The following is a 22,029-nucleotide window of genomic DNA, read 5'->3' on the forward strand; positions in this document are numbered from 1 at the left end:
GGCACGATCCCTATGGTGAAGCATGGTGGGGGCAGCATCATGCTGTGGGGATGTTTTTCAGCGGCAGGGACTGGGAGACGTGTCAGGATCGAAGGAAAGATGAATGGAGCAAAGTACAGAGAGATCCTTGATGAAAGACTGGGGCAGAGGGCTCTGGAGCAAGTTGAGGTCCTAAGGTTCACCTTCCAACGACCCTAAGCACACATCCAAGACAACACAGGAGTGGATTTGGGAAAAGTCTCAATGTCCTTGAGTGGCCCAGCCAGAGCCCGGAATTGAACCCAATCAAACATCTCTGGAGAGACCTGAACATAACTGTGCAGCAATGCTCCCCATCCAACCTGACAGCGCTTGAGAGGATCCGCAGAAAATAATGGGAGAAATTCCCCAAATACAGGTGTGCCAAGCTTGTAGCATCATACCCAAGAAGACTTGAGGCTGTAATCGCTGCCAAAGGTGCTTCAACAAAGGACTGAGTAAAGGGTCTAAATACTTATGTAAATGTGATATTTCAATTTTTATGTGTGTGTATCCAAGCAAATGTGTTCCAGTGGAGGTTTCTCGTTTCCCCTCATTCACGCATGCCTGCACACACACCACAGGGGCTTGGAAGACCTGGAGGTGACCTGTTCCAACATCCACTCAGAGCACAGCACGGGGCTCACCAGCAACCAGCAGGAGTACAGGTAGACTATTTCATTGCACTTTACCCTCGACTGGACTCCGGACTACAGCTACTACTGCAGCTTATTGAATAACCCAGAGGTTTGCCCTTTCCTATGGTAGATTCACCACCCCCATCCCCCAGACTTCACAACTGCCGGCCACAGCAGCATCTCTTGTCGCCTTAGACGACCGGACATCTAATAGCCCAGTCACCTAACAAAGCCCTGAAAACACCTGATAATAGCCCTGCTGTCAGTCTGCTCAGGACTGGCCTAATGCTCCCTGTGTATCACATACCCAGCGTCTAGTGTGTGTGTTGAGTGTGACTCTGACCTACTTAATGCAGCACTGTCAGTGTCGGCACCTTATCAAGGGTTTTATTACAACCCTTTACAACGGTTTGTTATAAAGTGGAATGAGCTGTTAATGTTTGAACTGTAAATGTTGAACCCGTCCTCTCATTCTTTCCCACAGGAGACTGTTTTTCGGAGTGAATGAAATTGCAGTGAAAGTGCCTTCAGTTTTCAAGCTGCTAATCAAAGAGGTAGGAGAGGTTTTGGGGTTTAAATGGGAATACGGTATTCATGTCCTTTACTTAAAGAATGCTTGATGTTCTTGCCATGGTTCCTTTTTCATTGTCTCTGAGAAGTAATTGATATCATTAGCCTACAGTGAGTGTACAAAACATTAGGAACATCTGCTCTTTCCATGACATACTAACCAGGTGAAAGCTACTCTCCCTTATTGATATCACCTGTTAAATTCACTTCAATCAGTGTAGATGAAGGGGAGAAAACATGAAGGGTTTTTAAGCCTTGAGACAATTGAGACATGGATTGTGTATGTGTGCAATTCAGAGGGTGAATGGGCAAGACAAAAAATTAAGTGCCTGAGTGTTTTAAGAACTGCAACGCTGCTGGGTTTTTCCCGCTCAACAGTTTTCAGTGTGTATCAAGAATGGTCCACCACCCAAAGGACATACAGACAACTTACTAATAATTTACATCCAAAGGTGCATATGAAAATCAATAGCTATTTTATCTGTGATCCTGATATAGATGTAGGATCTTAATTTTAGCGTGTTTGCCACAGCTGGAAAATAATCCTTCAGCAACAGGAAATGTGAATTATTATGTGAATTTTAATTAATGGACATTTTTGTAGGGGTTGTTACATTTTTCATAAGGGAAAATCAAGTCTGAAATTTCAAAGTGGAAATTACAAACGTCAGAAGCACTTTTAAACCTCAAATACACTGCAAGTTTTACATTTACAGCTCTCCTGCAACAGTGTGATCCAAATAATGAGAATCATATCCAAGAGCTGTGCGTGGCATTCTAATGATTACATTCTGTTGAATGGAAGCCAACGGCTTTAAAAAATAAAAAAAATGTTTAAAAAAAATGACCGGACATAATGATTCTCAGTTGTTGCAGGGAGGTTGTCTTTAGTCTAATGCGTGAACAGGGCCAACAATGGCAGTACAAACAGCATTTTCCACCTCCGCAGTTCCTCTCAGCTCCTTATTGTCTTTCTATCTCTCTGATGTCTCTCTCGCTCTTTCTGACCTCACTCTCTCTGCGACAGTCTCCATCTCGCTCTCTGTCTCTGTTGTGCGCTCTGTATAAAGAAACACATTGAACCATATGTGTCAAAGGGATATTTGGCGTTCATTTATACCATCTTCACACTTATGCCAAACCATGACTGGTTAAGTCTGGCTTAATCAGTCATTATTCTAGTAGTATGTCCAAATTGATGTCTTTTGTTACAGCTTGTTGTTTTGAAGAAGTTGGCTGAACTACCTGTCCCCCGGTCTCTCCCCCTGCAGGTCCTCAACCCTTTCTACATCTTCCAGCTCTTCAGTGTGATCCTGTGGAGTGCCGACGAGTACTACTACTACGCCGTAGCCATCGTCTTCATGTCGGTCATATCCATAGCTACCTCTCTGTACACCATTAAAAAGGTACGTCTGCCCCCCCTCACATTCCCTTCTTTGTCTTTCTCAACTCCTCTTACTTCCTTCCTCCATTTTTACAACATTTATGAAATAATCCAAAGTTAAAGGTGAATCTGGGGCCTTGCTGATCCAGCCTGAGCTCAACAAAGCTGGACTAAGCCAGAGTTAACTGCAATAGCCCCCTCCCCACTCTAATCCCAGAACCATTCAGGCCTGCATGAAAGGGCCCATCTCTGTATGGTCTGCTGCCCCCGAGGCCCTGGGTTCACCCCCTTACAATCACACCGCATAGGTAGGGAGATGGAAGAGGAGGGGTGGCCGACTTCTGCCGGTGCCCTGGGTTTACCCAAAGCCCCCTTTAGAATCACACTGCATTTGTGAAGAGAAGGATATGTAGAGGAAGGGCATGGATGGAGAAAGGGTGGAAGAAGAGGGGGGGGTGAAGGCTTCTCTCTAACCCTGAGGGAAATTAGAAGCTGTTAGCTAGAGGCCTGTTTTTCTAGCACCTGATGTGTGGTTCTGATTATTTTCTGTTTTCTGAAACTATTCTCTACTTTTCAGCAATACGTCATGCTTCACGACATGGTGGCAGCACACAGTATTGTCCGTGTTTCAGTCTGCAGAGCCAACAACGGTTTGTCTAACATACCTCATTTCGATTTTATGCACTTTGGCGAGTGTTCAATTAGCCGCTAGAAGGTCACACTTTTTTTTGTGCGTGTCTGCGGCAGTGGGCTCAGGCCCACATATGATGATGCCTCAGCGTTTTTCCCCTGCTGCCCAGAGTGGCAAGAGTAATGAGAGATATGCTGAACAAGAGAGATGCACGGAATACCTCGTTTTTCTCTCTCTCTCTTACCTCCCTCTACTTTCCCTTCCTTTCTCTCTTTCCTCTGCTCTCCTCCTCTCCCCCCTGTCTCCACACCTACTGCCTCTCTCCTCTCCTTTGTGTTGGATCATAGCAGACATCGAGGAGGCCCTGTCCACTGACCTGGTGCCCGGCGATGTCATGGTCATCCCTAGCAACGGGACCATCATGCCGTGCGATGCGGTGCTGGTCAGCGGCACCTGCATTGTCAACGAGAGCATGCTGACAGGTGTGACCTGGAAATTCTGCCACAGACAGACAGACCAACGTCTGTCTTACTACCCAAATACAAAATGTATATTTTACATTTGTGCAAAGCAGCACACAACATTACACTCTGTAAATGCTGTATACTTATGCATCAAAGCTCCCAGACTCAACCTCCTTCTCGCCCCCCCTCCTGTCCCTGTCTCTCCCACCTCCTCTTCCCCCAAGGTGAGAGTGTGCCGGTCACCAAGACCAACCTCCCCAACCCAGGTGAGGGGGACAAGGAGGGTGACGGGGCCTACAGCATGGAGGAGCACAAGAGACACACCCTCTTCTGTGGCACGCACATCATCCAGACCCGTTTCTACTCAGGGGAACTGGTCAAGGCAGTGGTGGTCCGCACAGGTTAGTGTGTGTGTGTCCTCAGTCACAACACGCGCACACACTACCTATTTTATTTTTGTTCGATCATGATCTACCCTCAGATTTATTTTTAGGATCAGTTGGCACATTCTGAATTCTGCTATCATCTAAATATGCTCGTCCGTGTCCCCCTCCCCCACCAGGCTTCAGCACAGCTAAGGGCCAGCTGGTGCGCTCCATCCTCTACCCCAAGCCCACGGACTTCAAGCTGTACCGCGACGCCTACCTCTTCCTGCTGTGCCTGGTGGCTATAGCCGGTATCGGCTTTGTCTACTCCATTGTCCTCAGCATCATGAACAAGGTACTGGACTGAACATTCAGGGAAGAGGGAGAGTGACTAGTCCTTTTTAGATGGTGTACAGTGGTAATGGTCAGTGGTAATGTGGTCAGGGCATTTCATTGGAAAATGGAGTTGAACTGAAAAAGACTGGCTATTTAGCATCACGTTCAATTCCTACATGAACTCCTATTGTATTGGACTTGTTTTCTTTGCCCTCTCCTCTACTGTGGCCCAGGTACCAGCCAAGACCATCATCATCGAGTCCCTGGACATTATCACCATCACCGTGCCCCCCGCGCTGCCCGCTGCCATGACGGCGGGCATCGTGTACGCCCAGCGCCGCCTCAAACGCATCGGCATCTTCTGCATCAGCCCCCAGAGGATCAACATCTGTGGCCAGCTCAACCTGGTCTGCTTCGACAAGGTGGACACACACACAGACACACACACTAGTAGAGGCTGTGCTTGGGAAACTAGTTGTATTATGGCCTGACCTCTATATTTACTTTGACGAAAGGGTTATTCTCCCCCTATTCACCATCTGTTACTCTCTCCTCAGACGGGTACACTCACAGAGGATGGACTAGACTTATGGGGAGTCCAGAGAGTGGATAATGGCTCTTTCCACCTGTCAGAGGAGAATGCTTACAAGGAGAGTCTGGTCAAGTCCCAGTTTGTAGCCTGCATGGCCACCTGCCACTCTCTTACCAAGATTGATGGCCAGCTGTCCGGAGACCCTCTGGACCTGAAGATGTTTGAGGCCACAGGTTGGGTGAGTGACCGAAACTGGACCTTTAACCTCTGTCCTTCACTATTTCTTAATCCGTCCAATGTGTTTCATGCCGATTATATGTCGAAAGTATATGTCGATGTCGCTTTCCCCTGACTTTCAATGATGTGCCGATCACACTTATGGGTCCATTGTGAGATGTTGGACAGTTGAAATATCCACTTTCGATGCAGCTTAGTGTTTCTTTCATGTTTAATCCTCCCTCTTCTCCTTGTCAGATCCTGGAGGAGGCCACTGAGGAGGAGACCTCCCTCCACGACCGCATCATGCCCACCGTGGTGCGGCCCCCCAAGCAGCTGATGCCCCCCGAGCCCGTCATGTCACCCGAACAGGACATGGTACGAATAGTTTACCCCCCCCCACCCCCCACCCGAGTGCAAGCCACTGATGTGTAAATGATTAAGATTAAGCTCTGTCACATATTCACCTGTCACAACCTGTCACATATTATTTGAAAGGCACTGTTTGATTGTACATTCACTCTGTTTACTTCACTGTCACACTGTAGGAGCTGTATGACTTGTCGGTAAGTAGTGCTATTGCTCTTGTTTTTAATATTTCTCCTAGTTTGACTTGGAGGTGAAAGGTAAATATGTGTGTTGTGTCCCCATACAGTTGGCCTATGAGATTGGTATTGTGCGTCAGTTCCCCTTCTCCTCAGCGCTGCAGAGGATGTGTGTGGTAGCCCGTCTACTGGGGGAGAAGCGCATGGATGCCTACCTCAAGGGGGCGCCCGAGGTGGTGGCCAGCCTCTGCAAGAAAGACACTGGTTGGTCTCTTAACTGTTTACTCTGAATTTGACAGTACATTTTGCAGACGCTCCTATTGAGAAGACGTTATGGCCAGTATAGTAAGGAACGAACGCTCGGCTATTCAGTCATAGCCTTGGACTAACTAAGTGTGATAATCATGGTCACGTAATACGACTGGTGTATTGACATGATGCCAATGCCATGATAAAGACGAGCATTTTCAGTGAAATGTTTTGCTCCCTGGAATTGTTCATTTTGAAGATGTTTTCGAAACCGTCTGTCCGTGTAGTTCCAGAGGACTTTGCGGATGTTCTGGAGGACTACACCAAGCAGGGCTTCCGGGTCATCGCCCTGGCCCACCGCCGACTCGAGTCCAAACTCACCTGGCACAAAGTCCAGAACATCAACAGGGACCAGATGGAGGCCAACATGGAGTTCCTGGGGCTGATCATCATGCAGAACAAGCTGAAGGCTGAGACCGCCGGGGTACTGGAGGACCTCCGCAGGGCACACATCCGCACCGTCATGGTCACTGGTGAGAAAGTGGGCACACCAACATGTTTATCATATCAACATACACAGTAAAACATCATCACTGATCTGACTTGACTGGATCTGTGAAAGCCATTCAGTAGACTTGGATGCCAATGGTCTTGAATCAGTGATGAGTGACCTCAAGGTATATGCCATTTAGCAGAAGCTTTTTTCCCCAAAGCGACACATAATCATGCATGCATACATTCCACATATGGGTGGCCACAATACTGGTGTTACAAGCGCCATGCTCTACCAACCGAGCCACACAGGATCACTATCAGACATGAGTTGTCACTCTCTAATGACAACCACCAGTACCCATTCATACTGTAGCCATGCCTCACACACGTAGAATGTGATGTTGGCTGTGATGATCTTTGGGTTTTTCTTGTGGTTCTCAACGCTTTACGGAGGTATTCCTGGAATCCAGACTAAAGTTCTGGGCCATGCAGCTTAACTGGCAGAAAGAGCCAAAGTCCTGCCCGGTGTCGCTCTCTCTCCTTTTCTCCCTCTACATTTACAGTGCTGAAAGTGACAATCACACAATTATATGGTTTCACCGCCCGCCAACCCCTCTCACTAACCCGTGGCCTGTCATGCGGACCACTGGTCCAGAGCCAGTATGCCCAGGCCGCCCCATCCCAACCCCTACCCAGGTTTAGAGTTTCACAAAGAGCATAGCGCCAGGACAATACCCCCCTGTACCTCAGGGAATAGGAGGCAGTCGCCTCTTGGGCAATGATCTAAAAATCAGTTTTGTGTCTCTCTCTCCCCACCCCCTTCCATAATGGTTGTGAGTAGGTCTGAGCCTAAAGGCAACATTTAACATCTTTCCTCCAGGTGACAACATGTTGACGGCCATCTCAGTGGCCAGGGACTGTGGCATGATCCCCCCTCAGGACCGGGTCATCATCGCCGACGCGCTGCCCTCCAAAGATGGTCAGTCGGCCAAGATCAACTGGCGCTACGCAGACAAACCCAGCAAACATGTGGGCAAAGCCCCACGCCTGGAGGTGAGAGATGGACCCCTGGCGGTGGGTGTGGCTAATTACAGCTCTGTCAGACAGACACACACACACACACACACTAGATGCTGGGTGAGTGAGATGGAAAACCGAAACGTCACACATGAGTGCCCTCTGTGGGCCAGCATGAGTCATGATTAAGCTAGTTGCTCGGATCCCCCTCAGTTTCAATGAGAAGCTGGTTACATCAGAACTCAGAAATAGCCCAGTGATCACATGCAGCAGGAATGGATGAATGAATGGGTGTGTTCTGGGTTCTAGACAATGGCAGCCAGTCATTGTGTCAGAATGTGTCTAGATGCTATCAGGAATATGTATATTTACTGGCATACCTTAAAGGGATAGTTTGGGATTTTGGCAATGAAGCCCTTTATCTACTTCCTCAGTCAGATGAACTTGTCGTACCATCTGTATGTGTTCAGTTTGAAGGAAGTTGCTACCTAGCGTTAGTGCAATTACTGGAAGTCTAACAACTAGCATGCTAACTGTCCTTGTGGACTTCGTCGTTGCGCTAAAGCTAGTTAGCATTGGCTCACGAAACTTGCTCCAACTTCCTTCATACTGGACGTTGAGACATAAAAATGGTATCCCTTGTTCATCTGACTCTGAGGAAGTAGATATAGGGATTTGGCAATGAAGCCCTTTAAGGTCTCCACATCAGTTTATATGGAAACCAGTGGTAATTTCGTCAACAAAAATAGTGACAAAAATATTTTTCAGTGGCAATTGACGAGACTTTAACTAAATAGACCCCGAAAAAAAAAACTCAACGAAAAAGCTTTCTTTTCAGTTGACCAAAATGAGACACGAATAAATTACCTCTGACTAAAATCTGACTGCTAAGTGGACTTGACAAAGGTTTTTGGCGAGATTGAGAGCTTTATTAGCAGCACAGATGCTCAGCACAGTTCTGTTCAGCAGTGGGAAGGATGCACCAAACCCGGCCTACATCATGTGAGCTGCGGGAGAGCAAGAGGTGAGGCGCTCCGCCTCTGATTATACACATCACGTTAGCGACTCTCCCTTGCTTCCCGTAGATAACCAGTCACCACCAACTTCCTTGTTGGCTATCCTTTGCCTGGTTAAGAAACACAAGCTGCTTTACGAAATGAAAAACAGTAGCTGCATTGAGTTTAATAGTAAAACAAGTCTAGCTATGTTTTTCTCTCCCTTGAGTATAGAGAAGTAGGCTGTCTTTGAATTTGTGGTCTCGCTCAACCCCCCCACTTTCCCCACTGCATTTAATAAGCAGGTTCTGTAGCCAACTCTCCCTCTTTTCATGAGAGAAACAGCTTGATTCTAGCCCTTACGGTTCAAATGATATGACCCATAATACCGGCACTATGTGTTTTTCTCTCTATCGTGCATTGGCTGGACACATTTTGCATTCATAAAGTGGCTCGTTCTTAAACTAGGCTACTTGCAGACCGGACCGTTAACTATTTGTTTAGGCGACAACTTGTTCAGTCATAGGGGTCAATTTATTGACTCAATTCCTCTTGCCACTACACTGTATCTGACTGGGTAAATAACTTTTATTTTGTGTTAATGGGGACTCAGACTTGAACACTTGGACCAGTACTCGAGCACCGATTCGGACTCTACGTTTTTGTGACCACTACATCACTGGGCGAAACAGTCATTAGCTCCCATTCTACTTTTGGACCCCAATGTGGCTGTGGCATCTGTGGAACGTTGACCACAATGCCAATGACGTGACCGAGTGACGGATGTGCAACCCTTCCTGCTTTGCGGCACCATCTGGTGATTATGCTTCTCTCGCGCTCTCTCCACGTGTGTGTTTGTGTGTGTGTGTGTGTGTGTGTCTGTGTCTATTTGTTCTGTATGTAATGTACACTATCTATGTAGGCTGAGTGAGGAATTTACATGACCAGATAATTATTCTGTATGTTTGTCATATTTCTGCTGCTGGGAAGAGAATAGGATGTTACTCAGACAAATATGTTGGTAGGACAACGCTATGCATGTTTGTGCACATAGAAGTCAGTGACGTATGTTTACTACAGGTTAATGAGGCAATACAAATGTGACGTGACTAAAAATGAAAGGGCATTTAGTTGACTAAAATGGCCCACCGTTTTCGTCATTTTGACAATAACTACACCAAGTCTTAATGATATCTTAGAGTGCCAAAGTGAACATTGGTGGAAACTGAAGTTGTCAGTCACTAGCTTTTACAACTGTTACTCTACATAAGCGATGTTGTATCACTCATCTGCAAGATGTCATTCTTCCCTTGTTCACCTGTACCTGCTTGCCTCCCCCGTCCCCCCCCCCCGTCCCGTCCCGTCCCTTCCTGTCCCAACAGGAAATAGAGATCAGTCTAGAGGATGTGTGTCACACTGACGAGCCCACGTCTCAGGACCAGTACCACTTCGCCATGAGTGGCAAGTCCTTTGCTGTCATCTCTGAGCACTTTCAGGATGTGCTGCAGAAGGTAATGGGGTCCATTCCCCAATAAACACATAGCTATTGCTGTTGTGATTTGGTTGTGTCTAATGCATTGTTGTCTGCCTATGTGGTGTAGTTGGTGCTGCGTGGGACAGTGTTTGCCCGAATGGCCCCCGACCAGAAGACCCAGCTCATTGAAGCACTGCAGAGTGTGGAGTGAGTAGAGACGCTGTTGACCCCATGGGCACAAATAGCACAGTACACACTCTTCATAGATCTGTTTAAATTGCATTCATTACACATTTTGTAAATGACAGTTAAAAACAGTAAATTATCTTTCCCCATCTGCAGCTATTTTGTGGGCATGTGTGGAGATGGCGCAAATGATTGTGGTGTAAGTACAGACCTCTTTTGAAAGTGTTTTTTGTTGTCAAATGATCATGCAGATAGTGTCTTCTATGTTATTGCTTCAACTTTCTCCCCCCCTCCAACCTCGCTCTCTAGGCTTTGAAGAGGGCTCATGGTGGGATCTCTCTCTCTGAGCTGGAGGCCTCTGTAGCCTCTCCCTTCACCTCCAGGACCCCCAACATCTCCTGTGTGCCCAGCCTCATCAGGTAGGCCTGCTCTGGGGCTCAAGCACCAGAACACTACCCATCATCTCAACATGGCTAACAAATTAACACCAGCCTACTGCCAAGCTTAGAGACTAATCAGTGAGCCTTATAAAAGCACTTGCATACTGACTCACTCGATTTGTTCCTAAAAAATTAATTATAATAATATCTATCCACAGAGAAGGGCGAGCGGCTCTCATCACCTCCTTCTGTGTGTTCAAGTTCATGGCCCTCTACAGCATCATCCAGTACATCAGTGTCACCCTGCTCTACTCTGTGAGTACAGTACCCCTCCCTTAGTCTCTGCACTCCTGTCAGGATATTACTAGTCTCTGGTGTATACAGCAGCTGACCTCTGACCTTATCTCTCTGTAACCATGTCAGATCCTCAGTAACCTGGGAGACTTCCAGTTCCTCTTTATCGACATCGCTATCATCCTCCTCATCGTCTTCACCAGTAAGTAGATCAATACTAGCCAGTTTGACACTTGTCCACAAGTGTCCTGACACTTTTATTGCGATTTAATTAGGTTTTTAGAAACGTACCCCACCAGCAATAGACTTCCTCATTGTTCGTTCTGCAGTATGGGAGTCACGGATCAATATGATCAAAGTCTCAAACACCCAAATACTTTATTTTAGAAACGGCAAAGCTCTTAGTAGAGTGATTCAGGTCTTTTAGATGTTGGCAAGTTTCTATAAACCTGGTGACATTTTAGAAAATTTAGATTTGTTAGAAATAAGAAGTGAACTTGTCCTTTTAAATTAAATGTTTGATCTACTACCAGCTTCGCTGGGTTTGTACTTCACTCTCTCTACCCATCCTACCTTCCGGTTCCTTACTTCTTTCCCTGTGTCTTTGTCATTGTCTATCCCACCTTCTCTGTCCAGTGTCTCTGAACCCAGCGTGGAAGGAGCTGGTGTCGAGGCGTCCCCCCTCAGGTCTGATCTCAGGCCCTCTGCTGTTCTCCGTACTGACTCAGATCCTCATCTGTCTGGGCTTCCAGACCATCGCTTTCCTCTGGGTCCGACACCAGGCCTGGTACGACATCTGGACGCCAGAGTCCGAGTGAGTCCAATTTCAACCCCCAAGCTAACTACTGGACCTATTCAAAACACACCATTGGGGGGACAGCAGTAAGAATGTAAAATCACCAATTCACACCAAAACAGTTCCAGTGCAAACACACCAATAACCTGTAACAATACACCAATGGACCAACGAGAAGACACTACCAGACTCAAAACAAACCAATAAGCCATATACCGTGAATGTCTTATTGTATACCATTACTGCAAACAGTAGGGACGTCGCCAGTCAACCTTTGACTTGTAAAACTGCTTCCCGATATACATATGACTGTGTGCATCTCTGTTCTCTCCTCTCCCAGTGCCTGCAACTCGTCCCCCCATGCCAACTTCTCCCCGAAGCACAACTCCTCTGAGGACGACCACAACATCAAGAACTACGAGAACACCTCCCTGTTCTACGTCTCCTCCTTCCAGTACCTCATCGTGGCCATCGTCTTCTCCAAGGGGAAGCCCTTCAGACAGCCCAGCTACAAAAACTGTGAGGACCAACGTTCCCACGTATTCGCCTGAAAATCGGCTAACAGTATAAAAGTTTTTTTTTTTTTTAAGTGTTGGATCCAAAATCAAGTTAGGGGTTGAGATTGGTTGGAAATGCAATTTTTTTTCCTGTGTGACTGACTTATGTTTGATTAGTTGTTCTGTCCGTCTCTTACTCTGCAGGGCCCTTCGTGGTGTCATGTATTGGCTTGTACATATTTCTGTTCTTCATCATGTTCTACCCTGTGTCTGCTATCGATGAATTCCTAGAGGTGAGTGGGCATCAACCAGGAGAGACGAGCTTCATACAGATATTAGCCTCAAGCTTCGGTTGAATTGGGTCCTACAGTAATGACTTTGTGCATTAACATGGCGTTGCTTCACTTTTCTTGTTTAAATGTGCTCTTGAGAATCTGTTCCTCTCCCTCCCGTCTAGATTGTGTGTGTTCCATTTGAATGGAGAATCGCTCTGTTCTTCATCATCGTAGTCAATGCAGCCGTGTCTGTCTTGGCGGAGGTAAGACACACACATTAAACTGTCCATTTTGCAGTATTCTGGGCTCTCTTTACACCATGTTACATAGGTATTTTTCGCATGTACAGTTTTTGTTTTGTCAGTGTTGACGTCATCAATGTTGTCGTCATCAGTGTTTTGATGAAGGTGCATAGGTTGTCACGTGGTGTTCGATTGTGCATAGGTTGTCACGTGGTGTTCGATTGTGCGTTGACTCTGACCTACTGTCGGAGAGTGTTAAAGGATAAAGTGGAGGGCTGAGCTGTGATGTACCATTTGACCATCTTTTCAGTATGAAAAAGACAGAAACTGCATCGTAACTAACTGAAAATGCCCTCTTGTAACTTGAGCGGGGGACACACACAATCCCTCCCTTTCTTTAAATACAACCGGTCATCACCACAGTGACGGCCACGCTGTAAACCACTCAGCGCATTAAATCTAATGGGTGGTTGGTTACACACCCAGGCTCTGCTCTTTCTCAATCTCCAAGCGTAGACAAGTGGCAGAAAATGATGACCTAGAGCTGTGTGGCCCAATGATAGAGATGGTCCACCGGTGATTTACTATTAGAAAATGCCCCTGGCTTGCCCTGCGCAGTAGAGCAGTTCTCTCTCCCCGCTCTTGAGCCTGCCACACACAGCTTAGCAGTGAGACAAGATGGCGGTCTCTCCAAGGCTGCCAACCTCCCACACACCAACCAATGACGCTCAATGGATAATCACCAGGAACAGATCCCTGTCTCACAACAAAATCCACTTTTAAAAAGCACCGTCCTGTTGTAGATGATGACACCCTCTTTCTCATTGTATTTATTGTCTTCGTTTATGTTGAGAATAACTCCTTTTGCCTCTACTCACGACTAACGCACAGAGCTGAAATCACCTCAAATGTCCTTTCAGTAGTTTGACTATACAAAACACAAATGAGGATGGACAAAATCTGCTTGAGAAAAGCTGTGTGATCAAGTAGCCACTCTGCTCTTTGTAATTTTTTTCCCGCCCACTGCGCCTATTATTCCATAGACCCTCGTCCTTGACGTCGTCTTATGGAAGCTTGTGTTCAGCCGAGACAAGCAGGGCAGCTATGGCACCACCCCCGCCACCCCGACAACACAGGTTGGGAAATCTGACACTCCTCTTCCACCGTCGCTTTTAATCTCCCCTGGTGACCCCCCTTCTTTCTCTCCTTTCTCTTTCTCTATCACCCAGCACTCTTATTATATAACATACCCAAACCTTGCATGTGTGGACCTTATTGTTCTCTGACCCTCTTTCGCCCCATGGTGGGTTGTCTGTGTTATTACTCTGGGAGCACGATTCTTTCCTGTATTTAATACCCCCAGCAGTAGTACAGTATTGGCTCCAGTAAGCTCCTCCCGCTGCATGCGCCATCAAAGCGTCCCCTGTTAGCTCCTAACAGTGTGAGTAGAAACCACATGGTCTAGGTCAGGTACAGTATCCACTGCAGGCTAGCTGAGAAGGGTATGTCTCCCACCCATGGTGTCACTCTTGATCCCACCCATGGTGTCACAAATTATCCTAAGTAACTTCTCTGTTGCACTGCTTATTTTGAGGTAATTCTCGGCAGAAAAACGACAATCCCCCAAACGTATTGCCAGCCATGCTTGACTTGATTTGAATTACCTAATAACTTATTCTGTTGAAATTATAGAATGTTTCACAACAGTTAAAAACCATAATAAAACAGTGTATGCATGCTGCAATAGTGAACCAATCTGAATACCATCACTACCTTTTTAGGTTATATAGCGCATGTGAGATCATTCTACCTTCTAAAGGCACAAAAATACAAAAGACAATTGAAGACAATGAATGAGGAAACATATCCACAGAGGAAAAAAATATTCAATAAGTTTTCTTTGCCCTTTCCCTCCTCTTGTTGTTGTTATCGTACGGTTTCCAGGGTGGCATAGACCTCTGGGGACCCAAGTGTCTGTCGTGGCTGTGCTGCCGGCAGAGGAAGGTACCCAAGGCACTCTACATGCACCTGGCCCAGGAGCTGAGCGTGGACCCCGACTGGCCCCCCAAACCCACCACCACCACCGAAGCCAATCCCCCGCCGCCCGGCAACACCCCAGAAAACTGCTCCTCCTGCCAGATCATGGCCGATTCCTAGCACCCCCCCGCCCCCGATCTTGCTAAAGCAGATATACATACACGACCAAAAGGACAAACTGTTGTCTATGAAAAGGACGAGGCGAAAGACTATGAAAGATGGGGTGATGGTAAAAATGGTTTGTGGGATGGACAAATGGGAGTGTCCAGGTATCTGGTCTCTCCATGCTCTTTGCTGCTCAGATCCATCACAGTGTTCAGAACCTGGCTAGTCTACATAAGCCCCACCAACCAAACCCCTCAACCTGCCACCACCCCCTGGTCTACAAAGGTTTGTCTACTACACATACATCCCAAGGATAGTTTACTCCAGCGATTCTCAACTGGTGGGTCTCAACCCAAATTTGGGTCACGGGTGGTTTTGAATGGGTCGCAGTTGTCTGGACTTAAACTACTAAAACCAGTTAGAAAGTGATTAACTATGTAATCTGACCTATTTTTCTTCGATCACTATTTTCAATTTAGAGCTAATTAGCAGCTCTATGTTAGTTGATTTTGTGGTCTCAAACCAGTTTATTAACATACATTTTTCCAGATTGCATTGCTAATTTTCTTTGTCATGCAAATACACTATATGACCAAAGGTATGTGGACACCTGCTTGTCAAACATCTCATTCCAAAATCATGGGCATTAATATTGAGTCGGTGCCCCCTTTGCTGCTACAACAGCCTCCACTCTTCTGGGAAGTCTTTCCACTAGATGTTGGAACATTGCTGCGAGGATTTGCTCCATTCATACACAAGCATTAGTGAGGTCAGGCACTGATGTTGGGCAATTAAGTCTGGATCACAAAGGTGCTCAATGGTGTTGAGGTCAGGGCTCTATGCGGGCCAGTCAAGTTCTTCCACACCAATCTCGACAAACAATTTCTGTATGGACCTTGATTTGTGCACAGGGGCATTGTCATGCTATAACAGTGAAGGACCTTCCCCAAACTGTTGCCACAAAGTTGGAAGCACAGAATCGTCTAGAATGTCATTGTATGCTATAATGTTAAGATTTCCCTTCACTGGAACTAAGGGGCCTAGCTCGAACCATGAAAAACAGTGCCAGACCATTATTCCTCTTCCACCAATCTTTACAGTTGGCACTATGCATTGGGACAGGTAGAGTTCTCCTGGAATCCGCCAAACCCAGATTTGTCCTTCGGATTGCCAGATGGTGAAGCGTGATTAATCACTCCAGAGAACGCATTTCCACTGCTTCAGAGTCCATTGGCGGTGAGCTTTACACCACTTTAGCCGACGCATGGCAATCTTAGGCTTGAGTGCGGCTTGTGCTGACGTTACTTCCAATGGCAGTTTGGATCTCGGTAGTGAGTGTTGCAACCGAGGACAGATGATTTTTACGCGCTTCCGTACTCGGCGATCCCGTTCTGTGAGCTTGTGTGGCCTACCACTTCGCGGGTGAGCCTAGACGTTTCCACTTCAAAATAACAGCACTTACAGTTGACCGGGGCAGCTCTAGCAGGGCATAAATTTGACGAACTGACTAGTTGGAAAGGTGGCATCCTGTGACAGGGCCATGTTGAAGGTCACTGAGCTCTTCAGTAAGGCCAATCTACTGCCAATGTTTGTCTATGGAGATTGCATGGCTGTGTGCTCGATTTTATACACCTGTCAGCAACGAGTGTGGCTGAAATAGCCGAATCCACTAATCTGAAGGGGTGTCCACATACTTTTGTGTATATATATAGTGTATCAAATCGCGACTGAGCCAACCTGGTTTAATTTGTGTCCGGGGCAAAACCAGTTGAGAACCACTGGTCTACTCTATATCCACTCCCCTTCTCCTTACCCGGTCTACCTGCAGTCCAATAGTCCTTGGTGTCGACAGGCTGGGTCCTGTGGCAGAGTCAGACCCCGTGCTGAAATATGCAGCAACCGAACACACTCCAATCTTAGTTCTTATTTCTACAGTTGTAGTTGCTGCTGCCGTGATTCCTAAAGAGGCTCAAGATCTTCTCCCATTGCTTTTGTTTGTAAGCAGCCACCAGACATCTCCACTAAGGTGGTTATCATCATACAGGAGACTCGAAGCATGGATGTGCATGAACCCAGCTCCATATAGCCATAGTTACATGGTGGTTGGAACACTACTGCTTACCCAACAGTACTGTCATCTTATTATTGCTGAACCAGAACCTTTTTGTATTATGAAACAGAATGTGCGCAGAAGAGGCAGCATGCAAACGGCTTGGAATCATGTGTAGCAGCAACCCCCCCCCCGCATGTAGAAACCATCCACAGGCGAATAGACTTGCAAAATCGTGTCAAACTGGTCACACATGGGCTAGCATTGCTCCTCATAAAAACTGTCTTTGGAAGGAATTTTTTTTTGATCCTGTATTGCATTTCTTCCCATGGAAGAAGAAACAAGGTATGATAATGGCATTGTGAAATTCATTAGCTAGCTGTATGCTCTCTCCATACAGCTGTGCAACTGGCAACACACACTACTACCGATACACACTGCGCAATAGCCATAATAGCATGCATGTATAACCACTGCACAGTCAAAAGAGAAATCAAAGGGCTAATACTCATTGTCCATGAGAGGAAGCTGCTGGGTGGAGATCTAGGATGACGGGCTCAAATCAAATACAATCTCATTTCATTTGTCACATGCTTCGTAAACAACCGGTGTAGACTGAGTGAAATTATTACTTCCGGGTCCTTTTCCAACAATGCAGAGTTAAAGATATAAAATAATTACAATAGAAATACTAACAAGGAATAAATACGAATAACAGGTAACAAAACATTGCTATGTTCAGGAAGTACCGTGCAGGAGTACAAGGTAATTGAGGTCGATATGCACATCAAGTCGGTGTAAAGTGACTAGGCAACTGGATAGATAAGACCGTAGCAGCAGAGTATGTGGTGAGTGTGAAAGTGTGTGTGGCATCAGTATGCATGTATTCCCGAGTTTGTGGGTGTGTGAGTGTAGGTAGATTCCAGTGTGTGTGCATAGAGTTCATGCATAGAGTTAGTGCAGAAAAGGGTCAATGCCGGAAGTCCAGGTAGCCATTTCCTTATCTATTTACCAGTCTTGTTTAGCAGTAGTGCTAAGCGATTAGTGTTTTTTTTGGAGGTTGTTTCGGTTCGATTATTAAAAAATAATCACGGTTTTAGGTTGCGATTATTTGGGTTAAATGCTGCCCATTTACTGCTGATCACTTATTAACCATTTATTCACATTACTTTAATATACAATATATTTCCATGTATTACATTTGTTTTATTTGATGACTTTATTTCATTACATGTCATCATCTCATGTCTATAGAGCTGCTGTCTGACAAAATCACTATTCTGTAGCTCGTCAAAGTAAATAATACTTATGACTGCTGAATAACAACGATCAATCACTTTGAGCATGTATTTTCTAGTAGGGATACCTCGCGAAGCAACAGCTGCTCTGTCACCTCACGATCGTGCATTCTTGTCTCTTCCTGTAGCAGGCGTAAAAGAAACAGACCGGACAAGTAGATGCTCAATGGATTATGGTCATTGTAGTTAATTAACATGTTATATGCACTAAACTATGTAGAATACTGGCCTGTTGGAAACTACATCGCACAGTTCAGGCCGGATCTGATTTATCTCGAGAGAAACTGTAGAATGTGCTCATTGAGCATACAGAAAAAAACTTTACAGAATGGAATTCAAATAATTGAACCAACTTGAGCCAATTAGGTGCTTAAAACAACAAAAAATTTACTTAATTGCTCAGCAATATTTAGCAGTCTTATGGCTTGGGGGTAGAAGCTGTACAGGGTCCTGTTGGTTCCAGACTTGGTGCACACTGGCACTGCTTGCTGTGAGGTAGCAGAGAGAACAGTCTAAAACATGTGAGAAAAAAGTCTGAACGTGCTTGATACCATTTCATTCTAATTCCATTACAATGAGCCAATCCTATACCTCTGCCACCATTGTTGTCCATATACTCGAAGATACAGTACACAAACATGCACGCACGCATGCACACACACACACACACACACTGTCGCGATTCATATATTCTCAACAGCTAAATTGGTTCACATTATTTCATAACATAAAATGTTCTGTGTGCATTGCTGTCCACCCTCATGTGTTCACCATATTGTAGATGTCATATTTTCTGCCGGTCAGTTGTGTACTATAAGTCAGTCTTTCTCCTCATAGTAGCAGATCAGGTATCGTCAGAGATCCTAGTTTGTGTTCATCCAAAATGTGTTTCAGAATTGTCAGAAACACGGTACTGAGAGATACCGCTAGAATGCTAGTTCAAGTCAAAAATAATTTTAGACAGAATGACATGTTAAGGCAGTGTTAATTTATTCAGTTTTTTTCTGCATCAATCACTTTTGTTTGTTTTTTAAGATTCATATTTAAATTTCAAGAATAACAAACGGTTGTTACTTACAATGTCCTAGTTATACATAATTACCAGATCAACCCTTACAGATCTCTATTGTAATGTTAATGATTTCCTGTGTGTTGGTAGTATGGCAGGTCCTACGGGCCCTAGTTTTGTCGCACCAGGACTACTGCTCAGTCGTGGTCAGGTGCCACAAAAAAGGACTTAGGAAAATTGCAACTGGTTCAGAACAGGGCAGCACGGCTGGCCCTTGGATATACACAGAGAGCTAATATTAATAATATGCATGTCAATCTCTCCTGGCTCAAAGTAGAGGAGAGCATGCTTGTATTTGAATGCACCAAGCTGTCTGTTTGAACTACTGGTGCACAGCTCAGACACCCATGCATACCCCACAAGACATGACACGAGGTCTCGTCACAGTCCCCAAGTCCAGAACAGGCTATGGAAGGCGCACAGTACTAAATAGAGCCATGACTACATGGAACTCTATTCCACGTCAAGCAACTCATGCATGAAGTCAAATTAGATTTAAAAAACAGATTAAAAAAACACCTTATGGAACAGCGGGGACTATGAAGCAACACAAACATAGGGGCATACACACGTACACATGGATTTTGTACTGTATATATGTGGTAGGGGTGGAGTAGGGGGCTGAGGGCACACAGTCTGAATGTATTGTAATGTTTTTAAAATTGTATAAACTGCCTTAATTTTGCTGGACCCCAGGAAGAGTAGCTGGCAGCAGCTAATGGGGATCCATAATAAATACAAAATATGATAAAGGTGTATACAATGCACACTAAAGAGCATTTTCCAGAAATACCGGTCATTGATTGACGATATGACCAGGGGCAATAGTACATCCTTATGTGCCAATTCACATGTCTAAACCAACTCTATGATTGAATCCAGTTTTGCTTTTAGTAAGGGTATTTTTACTAAATGTTTCTGAAGAATTATTCATGTTGGTTATTGTTATTTTCTTCTGTTCAGGGGATCTTTCCTAAATATCTGTAGAAGACTCCAATTATTTTATTTAAATGTGGCATTTAGTTCAATTCAAAATCAAATGTTAGTTTTGTTGAATGATTATATAAAACAAACCATATTTTGTCTTTCCCAAAGAGTAAAGAACATTTTAATCAATGTTCAAATGGTTATAAACCAGTAATATCTGTTTCCAGATCGGTCCAAAAAGCCGAAATCCAAATTAGACTGGAATATTATGTGTACATTTACAGTATTTGTGTTAAAATTTTGCTTAAATATTGTTTAGAGATGTGCTTGAAGTCTGAAGTCTGTATTTTTCATTCATCTAAGGGCTGTAGTGTTGCTTTCGACTCTCTATTTGTGGTACTGTTTTGTCACGATCAGTTGTCTGTACACTTTATTTTCTTTTTTACCGGAACAGCAACGCTGTGTTCATCTTTCTGAATTAGACATGATTCTATTGGGCATTTCTATAATTATTATTTAAGCCAATGATGAGGTGCGATTGTCTAGGGCCAGAAGTTATTTCTGACCTTGTGACCTAACCAGGAAAAACTTTTAAAGCCTGGAATGTTGCTTGGTGAGGTGTGAAACTCCTTGCCCTACGACCAATATCTAGTCATGTGAGGAATATATCTTGTCAGTACTCTGAAAACAGTTACTATTAATCTAATGATTGAAATAAGGGATTCCATATAATATCCAGTGCCTTCAGAAAGTCCCACCCCTTTACTTCTACACACAATACCCCATAATGTCAAATGTTGTTTTTTAGAATTTATTTGAGAAAATTAATTAAAAATGAAAATCTGAAATGTCTTGAGTCAACTATTCAACCCATTTCATATGGCAAGCCTAAATACGTACAGGAGTACAAATGTGCTTAAGTTGCATGCAATAATAGTGGTTAACATTATTGTTGAATGACTATCCCACACATACAATTATCTGGAAGGTCCCCTCAAAGTAATTTTCAAGCACAGATTCAACCACAAAGACCAGGGAGGTTTTCCAATGCCTCGCAAAGAAGGGCACCTATTGGTAGAAAACCAAAAAGCAGACAATATTTGAGGGTGGTGTAGTTATTAATTACACTTTGGATGGTGTATAAATACACCCAGTCACTACAAAGATGCAGGTGTTCTATCTCTGTAGCCGGAGAGAAAGGAAACCGCTCAGGGATTTCGCAATGAGACCAATACTGATTTTTAAAATTGTTAGAGCAACAAGGCACTGAAGCAATACTGCAAAACACTTGGTAAAGAACTTTTTGACCTATATACAAAGTGTTTTTTTTGTTTGCAAATCCAGCACATCACTGAGTACCACACTTCATATTTTCAAGCATGGTGGTGGCTGCATCGTGTTAGGGTATGCTTGTCATTGGTGAAGACCGGGGAGTTAATTAGGATCAAGATAAATGGACTAGAGCTAAGCACAGGCAAAATCCTAGAGGAAAACCTGATTTGCTTTCCTGGGAGACAAATTCACCTGTCAACAATAACCTAAAAAACCAAGCCAAATATACACTGCAGTTGCTTACCAAGACAACATTGAATGTTCCTGATTGGACTAGTTACAGTTTTGACTTAAATCTGCTTGAAAATCTATGACAGGACTTGAAAATGGCTGTCCAGCAGTCATCAACAACCAATTTGACAGAGCTTGAAGAATTTTAAATGGCATAATAGGCTAATATTGTACAAGCCAGGTATGCAAAGCTCTTAGACTTACCCCAAAACACTCACAGCTGTAATTGCTGCCGAAGGTGATTCTAACATGTATTGAATACTTATCTAATCAATAAATATTTGTGTTCTATTTGTCATAAATATATAATTTTTCTTCCACTTTGACAGAGTATTGTGTGTGGATCGTTGACTAAAAACTCCCACTCCAACAAAAATGTGT

At 44.7% G+C, this 22,029-nt stretch overlaps 1 protein-coding gene across 4 annotated transcripts in view; it reads left to right on the forward strand.

Annotated features, from left to right (window-relative positions):
* atp13a3 (ATPase 13A3) overlaps nucleotides 1-15,419 on the forward strand; it is a 62,491-nt gene extending 47,072 nt beyond the window's left edge. Inside the window, exons 7-32 of one of the 4 annotated variants that reach the window (XM_020498716.2) lie at nucleotides 603-686; nucleotides 1,141-1,210; nucleotides 2,498-2,632; nucleotides 3,188-3,260; nucleotides 3,589-3,723; nucleotides 3,930-4,106; nucleotides 4,268-4,425; nucleotides 4,640-4,828; nucleotides 4,964-5,176; nucleotides 5,413-5,532; nucleotides 5,703-5,720; nucleotides 5,810-5,963; nucleotides 6,236-6,481; nucleotides 7,324-7,496; nucleotides 9,838-9,966; nucleotides 10,057-10,136; nucleotides 10,272-10,314; nucleotides 10,425-10,534; nucleotides 10,714-10,810; nucleotides 10,919-10,991; nucleotides 11,426-11,603; nucleotides 11,926-12,104; nucleotides 12,287-12,375; nucleotides 12,540-12,620; nucleotides 13,643-13,735; nucleotides 14,544-15,419. In XM_020498716.2, coding sequence (XP_020354305.1) covers nucleotides 603-686; nucleotides 1,141-1,210; nucleotides 2,498-2,632; nucleotides 3,188-3,260; nucleotides 3,589-3,723; nucleotides 3,930-4,106; nucleotides 4,268-4,425; nucleotides 4,640-4,828; nucleotides 4,964-5,176; nucleotides 5,413-5,532; nucleotides 5,703-5,720; nucleotides 5,810-5,963; nucleotides 6,236-6,481; nucleotides 7,324-7,496; nucleotides 9,838-9,966; nucleotides 10,057-10,136; nucleotides 10,272-10,314; nucleotides 10,425-10,534; nucleotides 10,714-10,810; nucleotides 10,919-10,991; nucleotides 11,426-11,603; nucleotides 11,926-12,104; nucleotides 12,287-12,375; nucleotides 12,540-12,620; nucleotides 13,643-13,735; nucleotides 14,544-14,756 — 3,310 coding nt within the window. In that variant the 3' untranslated portion in view covers nucleotides 14,757-15,419. The remainder of the gene's footprint in view (nucleotides 1-602; nucleotides 687-1,140; nucleotides 1,211-2,497; nucleotides 2,633-3,187; nucleotides 3,261-3,588; nucleotides 3,724-3,929; nucleotides 4,107-4,267; nucleotides 4,426-4,639; nucleotides 4,829-4,963; nucleotides 5,177-5,412; nucleotides 5,533-5,702; nucleotides 5,721-5,809; nucleotides 5,964-6,235; nucleotides 6,482-7,323; nucleotides 7,497-9,837; nucleotides 9,967-10,056; nucleotides 10,137-10,271; nucleotides 10,315-10,424; nucleotides 10,535-10,713; nucleotides 10,811-10,918; nucleotides 10,992-11,425; nucleotides 11,604-11,925; nucleotides 12,105-12,286; nucleotides 12,376-12,539; nucleotides 12,621-13,642; nucleotides 13,736-14,543) is intronic. The other 3 variants (XM_020498718.2, XM_020498719.2, XM_020498720.2) reach the window with 3 other exon arrangements.
* The last annotated feature ends 6,610 nt before the right edge of the window (nucleotides 15,420-22,029 follow it).

Source organism: Oncorhynchus kisutch, linkage group LG13 (assembly GCF_002021735.2).
Source record: "Oncorhynchus kisutch isolate 150728-3 linkage group LG13, Okis_V2, whole genome shotgun sequence".
In the NCBI taxonomy this organism is placed as follows: domain Eukaryota; kingdom Metazoa; phylum Chordata; class Actinopteri; order Salmoniformes; family Salmonidae; genus Oncorhynchus; species Oncorhynchus kisutch.